At 40.2% G+C, this 12,058-nt stretch overlaps 1 protein-coding gene across 5 annotated transcripts in view; it reads right to left on the bottom strand.

Annotated features, from left to right (window-relative positions):
* DNAJC6 (DnaJ heat shock protein family (Hsp40) member C6) overlaps positions 1-12,058 on the bottom strand; it is a 186,565-nt gene that overhangs the window by 43,200 nt on the left and 131,307 nt on the right. For all 5 annotated transcript variants that reach the window (XM_060410657.1, XM_060410646.1, XM_012168865.4 and 2 more), the window contains one exon: positions 3,321-3,443. In XM_060410657.1, the coding sequence (XP_060266640.1) occupies positions 3,321-3,443 (123 nt within the window). The remainder of the gene's footprint in view (positions 1-3,320; positions 3,444-12,058) is intronic.

Raw genomic sequence — 12,058 nt, 5'->3', positions numbered from 1 at the left:
ACGACCCAGATAATCATGATGATGTGATCACTAATCTAGAGCCAGACATCTTGGAATGTGAAGTCAAGTGGGCCTTAGAAAGTATCACTATGAACAAAGCTAGTGGAGGTGATGGAATTCCAGTTGAGCTGTTTCAAATCCTGAAAGATGATGCTGTGAAAGTGCTGCACTCAATATGCCAGCAAGTTTGGAAAACTCAGCAGTGGCCACAGGATTGGAAAAGGTCAGTTTTCATTCCAATCCCAAAGAAAGGCAATGCAAAAGAATGCTCAAACTACCGTACAATTGCACTCATCTCACATGCTAGTAAAGTAATGCTCAAAATTCTCCAAGCCAGACTTCGGCAATATGTGAACCGTGAACTCCCGGATGTTCAAGCTGGTTTTAGAAAAGGCAGAGGAACCAGAGATCAAATAGCCAACATCCGCTGGATCATGGAAAAAGCAAGAGAGTTCCAGAAAAACATCTATTTCTGCTTTATTGACTATGCCAAAGCCTTTGACTGTGTGGATCACAAGAAACTGTGGAAAATTCTGAAAGAGATGGGAATACCAGACCACCTAATCTGCTTCTTGAGAAATCTGCATGCAGGTCAGGAAGCAACAGTTAGAACTGGACATGGAACAACAGACTGGTTCCAAATAGGAAAAGGAGTACGTCAAGGCTGTATATTGTCACCCTGCTTATTTAACTTCTATGCAGAGTACATCATGAGAAACGCTGGGCTGGAGGAAGCACAAGCTGGAATCAAGATTGCCAGGAGAAATATCAATAACCACAGATATGCAGATGATACCACCCTTATGGCAGAAAGTGAAGAGGAGCTAAAAAGCCTCTTGATGAAAGTGAAAGAAAAGAGCGAAAAAGTTGGCTTAAAGCTCAACATTCAGAAAACGAAGATCATGGCATCCGGTCCCATCACTTCATGGGAAATAGATGGGGAAACAGCAGAAACAATGTCAGACTTTATTTTGGGGGGCTCCAAAATCACTGCAGATGGTGACTGCGGAAATTAAAAGATGCTTACTCCTTGGAAGAAAAGTTATGACCAACCTAGAGAGCATATTCAAAAGTAGAGACATTACTTTGCCGACTAAGGTCCATCTAGTCAAGGCCATGGTTTTTCCTGTGGTCATGTATGGATGTGAGAGTTGGACTGTGAAGAAAGCTGAGTGCTGAAGAACTGACGCGTTTGAACTGTGGTGCTGGAGAAGACTCTTGAGAGTCCCTTGGACTGCAAGGAGATCCAACCAGTCCATTCTGAAGGAGATCAACCCTGGGATCTCTTTGGAAGCTGAAGCTCCAGTACTTTGGACACCTCATGCGAAGAGTTGACTCACTGGAAGACTCTGATGCTGGGAGGGATTGGGGGCAGGAGGAGAAGGGGATGACCCAGGATGAGATGGCTGGATGGCATCATGGACTTGATGGAAGTGAGTCTGAGTGAACTCCGGGAGCTGGTGATGGACAGGGAGGCCTGACGTGCTGCAATTCATGGGGTCGCAAAGAGTCGGACACGACTGAGCGACTGAACTTAACTGACACTCTTTTAACAGGTTCATGGCTCTTAGACATGTGTTCACTCCCTTTATCTGCTATGCAGGTCTTTTTAAAAGTTTTATTAGGTTTTTTTTTTAATTAAAAGACGAACACATGCTTTTAAATTTTAATTATTTATTTATTTTTGACTGTGCCAGATCCTCGTTGCTTTGCTCAGGCTTCCTCTAGTTGTGGCAAGTGGGTTTCTCATTGCAGTGGCTTCCCTTGTGGAGCGCAGGCTTAGTAGTTTTGGTTCACAGGCTTGGCTGAATCAACTAAGTTCTGCGGCACGCGAGACCTTCCTGGGCTGGGGATGGAACCCATGTCCTCTGCATTGGCAGGCAGATTCTTATCCACTGTGTCACCAAGGAAGTCCATGTGTTTATTTTTAATAATAATAAAAAAGGAGTATATAGAATAAAAATTAGTGCTCCCACCTCCAGCTTCAATTCCATTTCCGAAGACTCAGTGCAGATTTCCAACTCATGCGTGTCCAACACATGAAAGCCTAGAGAGCAAACTATAGGGTCTTAACTTTTGTCTGCCTCTTTTTTTTTCTTCTTTCATTGGGTTTTTATTTGTCATGATAGTATCATCAGAACTGGGAGCCTCTGGTCTCTCTCTAGCCATCTCCCCTTACAAAGCCACCAGACCTAGGCTTCTTGAACTTTCAGAAAGTTTCTAAGTGAAGAGAAATATCACCAAAGTACCTAAAGGCTGCTTAGTCTCTAAAACAATCTGTCTTTTAAACAATCTGTTCTGCCTCTAAAAGGAAAACCCTTCGGCCTTTCACATTAAACTGCTATGAACACCAAGTGTTTTTCCTTTATTCCAAGACTTTGGGGATGTGAAATGGAAAGAAGACAAAATGTTCTCAGCTTTCATCCCTCTTTTAGCCAACTGACTCTAAAGAAAGAGGGGAAAAAATCATCAACTAAGATTATAGCAAAATATATACCCTAAAGTTTATCAACATAATGAATAGTTCTAATATTTATGCTCAGATTTCATTTTTGTGCTCCTTTCTTCACATAGTCCATCACTTATTCATATCTTTCGTACCTGGGATACAAAGGTAAAAAAGGCACAGTTCTTGCCCACAAGATGCTTATAGTCTAGTGAGAAAACAGGCAGGTCACCAGGTCCTGATGATGCAGTACATTAAATGCCACCAAAGATATTTAGATATATAATCAAATGTCCATATTGTGAAAAAAGATTTTACCTAAAGTTGAGTTTAAAGTAATACACAAAAGACCTCCAGAGGAAAGGTTGAGTAAAGGGATTCTAGGAGGTCAGTGGTCAGAAAAATCATCAGTCCCACTAGAACTGCTATAAAATATCGTCAATCTATGTGATTGCATACAAGGGCATAGATGTCTTTTAATTTTGTTTTTATTCAAACATAAAGGTAAGAGAATAAAATATTCCAATATGCTTATGTCAATTCTATTCACCCAAAACTCTGGCATTTTTGCCTGAGCATCCATAGCTCTTGTTTTGACCTCTTTTATATTAGTAATAGCATATTTCAGAGGCTCTGTGTTATGGGGGTTATATACATATCTGCCTCTCTCACTGGCATTCCAGTTTTAAGGCAAGAACAATGTGTTCTCCTCGTTTATAACCCTTACATCACGTAATCCCTAAGGAGGTTCTTAATAAATGTTTATTCAATATAAGCATTACCTGTTCACTAGTCTACATAAGGCCATTTGTATTTGACCAAACCAAACCAGCACAAACGACAGCCACATCAGCAACATGAAAAGGTTACTCACCAAGCAGTGGACAACACAGACGTTTTTGGGATTCTGCAGTAGCCAGTTATACATATTCCGACACACAGCAAAGAGGTTGTGCAGGCTGGGGGCCTGCCTGATGGGCCAACTGCATTCTGAGACCTAAAGGAACACAGCAGAAAGGAATGAATTCCCAAGCAACTCCCTCTCCAGGAGCAGGTATCACACCAAACAACTTCTGGAAATGACACTACATCCTCTTCCAACACAGCGGGAAGAGTTGGGAACAGGGTCCAAACACAGAAGAGTTTAATCCTGTAACTTTTTTTACTTTAAAAATACTGTTTCAGTAATTGGTATGAAAACACAGTTTGAAATACATTTTAAATTAAACTGGATGATTTAAACTACCTATTTGGATTTTTAAAAATTCTGTGGGGTTACACTGAATTTAACTTTTATTTAGTATAAAACGTTTTGATCTGCCTACTAGATGCTTAATTATAGGGTTACATTATAAATCCTGCACTACCCTTAATTTTATCCAAGCGGATAAAAGTGAAAACATGAAAAAGTGCTGCTGAGTAAGCCAAAGATAGGCTTTTTCAGGGGTCTTCTTTCTTTCTTTTTTTAATGAAGGAACCCACAACTTAATGGGGGTGGTATCTGGCATTTTCATTCATTTAACACATGCAATCACTCAGCACATTATAGAACACTGACTACATCTGTAGAATTCTGCTTGGCTCTGATCTGAAAAATCATGTAAGATGGGTACTAATACGATTCCCATTTTGCAAAAGAGAAGACTGACTCTCAGAGGTTGTCTTATCTAAACTCATACCACTGGTTAGCACCAGGGCTGCAAGCAAGGTCTTCTGAATGTAAGTCACTCTGCTGCAACAGTATACTGGCTGAAAGTGTTATTTGCCTCAGAATTCTAGGCATGAGTCTCGGTAGGAAAAACTTAGATTTAGGCAAACTCATGAAAACAGAAGCCTGGAGGGCTCCAGTTCATGGGGTGGCAAAGAGTCGGACATGACCGAGCTACTTTCACTTTCACTTTTCGTCTCAATGACCTCTCTGGGCTTTCCTGGTGGCTCAGATGGTAAAGGATCTGCATGTAATGCAGGAGGCCTGGGTTCGATCCCCGGGTCAGGAAGATCCCCTGGAGGAGGGCATGGCAACCCACTCCAGTATTCTTACCTGTGGAGAACTCTATGGACTGAGGAGAGTCGGACATGGCTCAATGACTAACACCTTCACTTTTCTTTAATAACCTCTCTAATCCTTTCTCCATAAAATATTGTGAATGCTAATCACCTATCTACCTCATAGGATTGTGGCTACTACATGAGATTGTATTTCAAAGGCTTAGCTCAGTATTTGACACACACAAAATGATCAACAAATACTGGCTATCACTATTATTATTATTATTTTATCAGGTAATTGTAGTGCAAATCCTTAAGGTCAGATAGAGCAAACTATGTTTGAAAAAAATCAATAAAACCCTTTTGGGCAAAAGTTTAGACTGAAGGGTCAGATCATACAAGGCCTTGTTCAGAACTGAGAGAAATATTTAAGAAGGAAAGTAACTCTTATTAGATTTCAGTATGAAGAAAGGATATAGATGACAAAAGACACAGTCAGAGAGAACAGTCAGATGGCTGTAAGTGGAATCTAAGTAAGAAACGATAGTGGCTTAAGCTAGATGAGTGGTAGTGGGACACACAAAGACTTAAGGAATTCAAAAAATAGACAGGAAGTGGAATGCCTGTATACAAGACTTAGTGATCGATCGGAGGGTGGCAGTGCATGAGTGTAGACGGTGATGTGCAGGGGGAGGAGATAAAAATGACTGCCAGATTTCCAGCCTGAATGGCTGGACAAAAGGATGGAAGGTGCCATTATTAAGACAGGGAATTCTGGTCAAAGGAACAGGCTTTTACAGACGTGTCATCAAAAAGTGCTCTGCAACACTAACAACACTGGTCTAAGAAAACCCAAACATCCCAAATTCTTTATATTTAATGGTAGGGAAGGAGAGGCAGGAATAATCTGGTTCACGCTTTTCTAGTAACCATACAGTAACTAGTCAAAATATAGGTGGGAAATTATCTGTGCTGTCTAGAGTTGACACCGGAAACCAAACAGAGTTTCTCTCTCTGTGGATGCCAAAAATCCCATTCTTTTTGGTTATTTTGTAACTTTTTTCCCTGTAAAATGATTGTAGGTGGCATCGGGGGACCTGCCAGGTGGTTAATTATCCTAGACCTTTGGGAAAGACAGGTGCAATTCATTAAACAAAATAGATGAAACACCTAACAAAGCTACCAAACAACCCAAGGTAGCCAGTGTTGAGCCTCTGTCAATTTAAACTCCATAAAGCTTGCCCCTTTCACCTAATATGATTTGGGGCTGTTTCTGGCCCATTCTTTATTCTCAAAGAGATTCCCCATTGATGTGTTCTCAAGGTATGGAAATAATGATTAAAAACAGAATAATTGGGAAGAAAAGATTCGCCATCAGAGGAATTGCAAAATGTATATTTATACAAGCTGCTTCCTATCTGTCTGCAATGTTTTTCCTTCCCTTGGAAAATTTCTATTCAGAATACAAAGCCCAAGTTCAAGCGTTCTCCTGTCTCTGACAGTTTCTCTTAACACTCACAGGCAGAAATGCTTAGTCATCCTGATCAGCAGAGCAACATGGTGAAGCCCACAGGTTGGGCTTAGCTTTACAACTTACTACCTAATTAACCTTTGGCAAGTTGCTAACCTCTCCAAGACTCAAGTCTCTTGTGTGTGAAGTAAAAATGGGCATTACAAGGCAGTTGTAAGACTTAAAGAGCATGACATAAACACAGTAAGTGCCAGCTAACTGACAAGCCATATTCAAATTAACTATTTACATCTATCTCCCCATTTAGACACTAAGCTCCAGGAGAAGATAGACCATTTTTTGTTTTTGTAACCCAAGTACAGAGTCCACATGCTAGCCCAATGGTAGGCACTCAGTAGGCATTTGCTGAGTGAACAAATGAATGAAAGAACCAAGGAAGGAACCCCATATGGTAATCACTTCTTATAACATGATTTATCTTTGTCTGTATGTAAAAGATCTTGAAGAAGCAATGTTGAATCAATTTTGTTGTATTTTTAGATTATGACTATGTAAAAATGTAGAAAATTTATTTTCTCAAACAGTATTCAGGCAGCATTTTTAAACCTCTTAGAAATTATATGTCACCCCTACAAATACTAAATGTCAGCATCTATAATGAGCCTCAGCTAAAAGCTGGCTAAATTGTTCTTAGCACAATACACCAATTGTTCAGAATCATTAAATCAATCAAGTAAATAATATTAATTTAAAGTACTCCATAATTACATATTTACTTGATATATAATTATACACCATTAGACAAACATACAATTAGAATTTTTTAAAAGCATGTGCTCTGTCTAAAGGGGAAAAACATTAAGGCGAAAAAAAAATTCTTTCTTTTTAAACAAAATCAATCACTGCAAGAGGTTTCGTAGCTTTGTGAGGTTCACGGCTTTGTACGATAAGCACAATCCTTGGGCAGGTGACGCTTCATCATGCTGCCTCCAGTCTCTCTGAACCCCTCCCATAGTAGCAGACAGCAGAGAACGCCATATGGATTACAGGCTCCAAAATACCACCTGGAGGGAAAGGAGGCCAGAGCAACACAGGGCTGAATGCTATTCGGTTTTCATCTTTCTGTCTCCCCAGGCAAGAGAGGAGATGACAGAAGCATCCCATTTGCTGAGCATAAGAGCAAAAGATGCTATAGAGAATCAGACTGAAGAGTCATATCCAGTGTTTCAAGAACCTGATTCCATTTTTGGAGGACAGAGGTACTTCAGGCAATTGCTTATTTGGCATTTTATTATTAGTAATGGTGATTATAGCTTCCCCTTACTGAAGGCTTACTCTAAGCCAGACACTGCTTCAAATGTATTCCTTATAGCACACCTACAGAAAAATATTCTAAGTATTTGAGATCGAAATCCTTATTGTCATCTCTGCTTACTACAGGAGGATGAGTTTTAGATGACGTGAAGTGACTTACCCAAGAAGAGTTGAGATGTGACTCTAGGATAATTTTTGTGCACATCATATGAATTTCACCTCAGTAAAAAATAATAAAAATGTGTACACTGTCTGATGATTATTAACTACAGTTCCATACATTTCTGAGGCAGTTATGGCACCACATGGGGGCTATTTTTTTTTTTTTTTACCAAGGTTAATAAGACAGTCAAGTCACTGAGGGCTGCAGAACTAGAATGTGGGACTTTCAGGTTCTCCGGCTCCCAGGCCAGGGGCATTTTTCTGCCCCATTATTTCCTACCCTTACACTGATGCACAGCGACAGAGGAGAGATGAATATAAAGTCACTCCTCTGTGGCCAACTCCCCTCACCATCCAGAAAACCAGGAGAGAAACAACTAGGAGCTATGGTGACCTCTTTAGTGAGTTCTGGAAGGAGAAAGGAAAAATAGGTGACCTTCAAAAAAAATCACAAACCTTTTAAGAAACCCAACTTGATCATATATTTTCCTAAAATTAAATTATTTGCAAAGAGGAAGAAATTCTATAAGATTATACCATTTAGAAATGGTGGAAATAAAATAAGATTCTAAAAGAACCAGCTGGGTTTATCTTTTCTATGTTACTAGCTGGGCTCCTTCAGCTTACTCCTTCCTGGTTGCACAGAGGGAGAAGGAGGCTCAAAGGGGCACTTACATTTGCATTATCAGGATGTAAGAACTTTAGGGCAGCCTAGATTTGCTGGCCATTCATCCACTTTTCCATTTATTGCCAACAATAACACCAAGAAATGTGTAAAGCAGTAGTTCCTGAAACTCTAGGACATAGTTACAAAACTTCTGTGCAGAAATGGAACCAGTGCACATACACATACACTCACTCAGAGTGAATGAGTACCGTGTATATTTGGGGGATGATGAAAAAGGTTTGGGTATAGATACTGGTGATGATTATACACTATTATGAGTGTGTTTAATGCTGCTGAATTGTACCCTTACAAATGTCTAAAATGGTATGTTTATGTTATATATCTTCTATCATAATAAAGAAAAAATAGGAGTGAAAAATACATAAACTCTGAAGTCCATGCATGAATCAAAATATACAATGGATTCTTGTCTATTTAACTTAGATTCAGAACATCTGGTTTAGATGATGCATCTCACTGGTCTCCAAGACTCCACTGTCAAAAGCATGACTTTTATTTCCTCAAGGTGGATACTGGCTAAGAAAAGGCAAAAAATTGACATTCAACACCTCCTCTGCAGTCCTGAATAGGAATTCTAACACTATGAATGCAGGGCTATCGGCTATGCTTTAAGTCAAATTCTCTGCTAAAACGGAAACTAAACACAGAGTCCTATTTTAATATTCTGTGGATGGGGTCACAAAGAGTCGGACACAGCTGAGCAACTAACACTTTCATACATATCTACATATGCAAATACTAAGAAACTGCTATTTAATTATTTCATATGATTCCTGTCAACCCATGTGGTTTCTAAGCATAAAAGTTAATCAAAATAAACAATGATGCCCCTCAGCAAAATAAAGTCATCCTAGAAACAGCCTGTCTCTGTCATCACCATCTTGATCTCCAAACACACATCACATAATAAAAAGGTAAAACGGCTGAGTTCAGGATTCGAGGTACAGAGACATAGACAGAGCTCCATTCATGTGAGCCCCTACACAAAAGTGGTCTTGTGTTTGGTCTCTTCCAACAGTGGTATCCAAGGAAGCCTTGGCCATCTACATTTAGTGAAATAAGACTTAATTGCAGACCTAGCCCTCCACTGGTCTGGAAGGAGAAGAAAATGATTTCAGTCCTTGAGGATAGGAAGAGGAGAACCAAGAACACGTTTCTAAGTCATGCAACAATGTGATGCAAATCAGCTTGTAGTGTTAGTGTTGGGAAGAGAAAGGATTAGGGAATTAGAAAGAGATACAGACCTATCAAAAACAGAGCTATGCTGAAAATTCTAAGGCTGTGGGACTGTCTTCCTGAGATGCACCTGAGGGTTGAGTGAAGTCAGAGGGTCTAGTTCCATTCGGTGGAGTTCTGGGACCATCTGTAAAGAGGGTAACAATGTAGTGCAGTTCTGTCTTTTAGGGGAAAGAACTGGAATTGGCATGGAGAAATCCTCGGAAGAGTGGGGCTGTGGAATGGGTGGCCTGTCAGGGAGTGGGAGCAGCTCGTGGATGAGACAGTGTGTCTCCCCTGGTGGGAGCATGGGTTCTCAGGACATGAAGAACAGTGAAAGATGAGCTAGAGAGCACAGAGGCCAGATCATGAAGAGACGGGTAAGACACCCTCTACAGTTTGCATGGAGAAGAAATAACCCCACTCCTTTCACCTAGACGAGATTTACTCATGCTTTGGGGTCCAGCTCTCACTACTATCTCCCTTCACTAAACTTCCTCAGTATGTATTGTAAATATTATTTCCATTTGTCTTGAGAACATCCTGGCTTCTTTCTCCAACTAGGCTGAGGTGCCTTGAGAACAAGAATCAAATTTTTATTCGATATCTACGTATTCAACAATACTTGGCACATTTGATCATCTGAGAAACCTTTCCTAGCCAGGCCAGGCATCACTCTAGGCAGCAAATAAAAAAATGTGCTCTCTGCTCTTTGACCCGGATAACCACAATGGTGTGATCACTCACCTAGAGCCAGACCTCCTGGAGTCCGAAGTCTAGTGGGCCTTAGGAAGCATCACTATGAACAAAGCTTAGTGGAGGTGGTGGAATTCCAGCTGAGCTATTTCAAGTCCTAAAAGATGATACTGTTAAAGTGCTGCAGTCAATACACCAGCAAATTTGGAAAACTCAGCAGCGGCCACAGGACTGGAAGAGGTCAGTTTTCATTCCAATCCCAAAGAAAGGCAATGCCAAAGAATGTTCAAACTACTGCACAATTGCACTCATCTCACAGACTAGCAAAGTAATGCTCAAAATTCTCCAAGCGAGGCATGAACCGAGAACTTCTGGATGTACAAGCTGGATTTAGAAAAGGCATACGAGCCAGAGATCAAATTGCCAACGTCTGCTGGATCATCAAAAAAGCAAGAGAGTTCAAGAAAACCATCTACTTCTGCATTACTGACTATGTCAAAGCCTTTGACTGTGTAGACCGCAACAAACTGTGGAAAATTCTTAGAGATGGGAATACTAAACCACCTTATCTACCTTCCTTCTGAGAAATCTATATGCAGGTCAAGAGGCAGCAATTAGAACCAGACACGGAACAACAAACTGGTTCCAAATTGGGAAAGGAGTATGTCAAGGCTGTATATTGTCATCCTGCTTATTTAACTTATATGCAGAATACATCATGTGAAATGCTGGGCTGGATGAAGCACAAGATGGAATCAAGATGGCTGGGGAAAATATCAATAACCTCAGATACACAGATGATACCACCTTTATGGCAGAAAGTGAAGAGGAATTGAGAAGCCTCTTGATGAAAGTGAAAGAGGAGAGTGAAAGGGCTGGCTTAAAACTTAACATTCAGAAAACGAAGATCATGGCATCTGGTCCCATCACTTCATGGCAAATAGATGAGGAAACAGTGGAAACAGTGAGAGACTTTATATTGGGGGCTCTAAAATCACTGCAGATGGTGACTGCAGCCATGAAATTAAAAGACTCTTGCTCCTTGGAAGAAAAGCTATGACAAACTTAGACAGCATATTAAAAAGCAGAGACATTACCTTGCCAACAAAGGTCCATCTAGTCAAAGCTATGGTTTTTCCAGTAGTCATGTATGGATGTGAAAGCTGGACTATAAAGAAAGCTGAGTGCAAAAGAATTGATGCTCTTGAACTGTAGTGTTGGAAAAGACTCTTGAGAGTCCCTTGGACTGCAAGGAGATCCAACCAGTCCATCCTAAAGGAAATCAGTCCTAAATATTCATTGGAAGGACTGATGTTGAAGCTGAAACTCCAATACTTTGGCCACCTGATGCGAAGAACTGACTCATTGGAAAAGACCCTGATGCTGGAAGATTGAAGGCAGGGGGAGAAGGGGATGACAGAGGATGAGATGGTTGGATGGCATCACTGACTAGATGGACATGAGTTTGAGCAGGCTCTGGGAGTTGTTGATGGACAGGGAGGCCTGGCACGCTGCAGTCCATGGGGTTGCAAAGAGTAGGACATGCCTGAGCGACTGAACTGAACTGCTCTTTGAGGGCAAGTGAGAACAGCCCAAGGCAGGTGTTCCCCATTCAGTTTCTGGTTCCTTTGGTAAGACTGCTAAGTCTGGTCACAAAATATGTGCTTATACTAATTGATGCCTTTCTTTAAATATCTTTATAGAGATTGCTTTTATAAATCATATATGTATATATGCATAATCATATATGCATATATTAATATGCATGAATACTTCTATAATGATATTATATCTTTATTTACTTCCAGAGGGAAAATTTTCCAGACTATCACAAATATTTCAAGATGAAATAAAATCTCTATGGAATATTATGCAGGATGTTTCATGATCCTTCAATTATTAAAATAATAGTATTTTCTGTATAACTGAGTCACTTTGCCATAAAGCAGAGACTGGCACAACACTGCAAATCAACTATACTTCAATAAAAACAAAGAAGAAAGAAAATGATGGCACTGAGTTTTTAAACCGAAAAGATCAATTCAAAAGATTTGTTGAATTAGAAATAAAATATCTA

This window comes from Ovis aries, chromosome 1 (assembly GCF_016772045.2).
Source record: "Ovis aries strain OAR_USU_Benz2616 breed Rambouillet chromosome 1, ARS-UI_Ramb_v3.0, whole genome shotgun sequence".
NCBI lineage: Eukaryota > Metazoa > Chordata > Mammalia > Artiodactyla > Bovidae > Ovis > Ovis aries.
The sequence above is the reverse complement of the archived record's forward strand: the minus strand, read 5'-3'. Positions and strand labels throughout refer to the sequence as shown.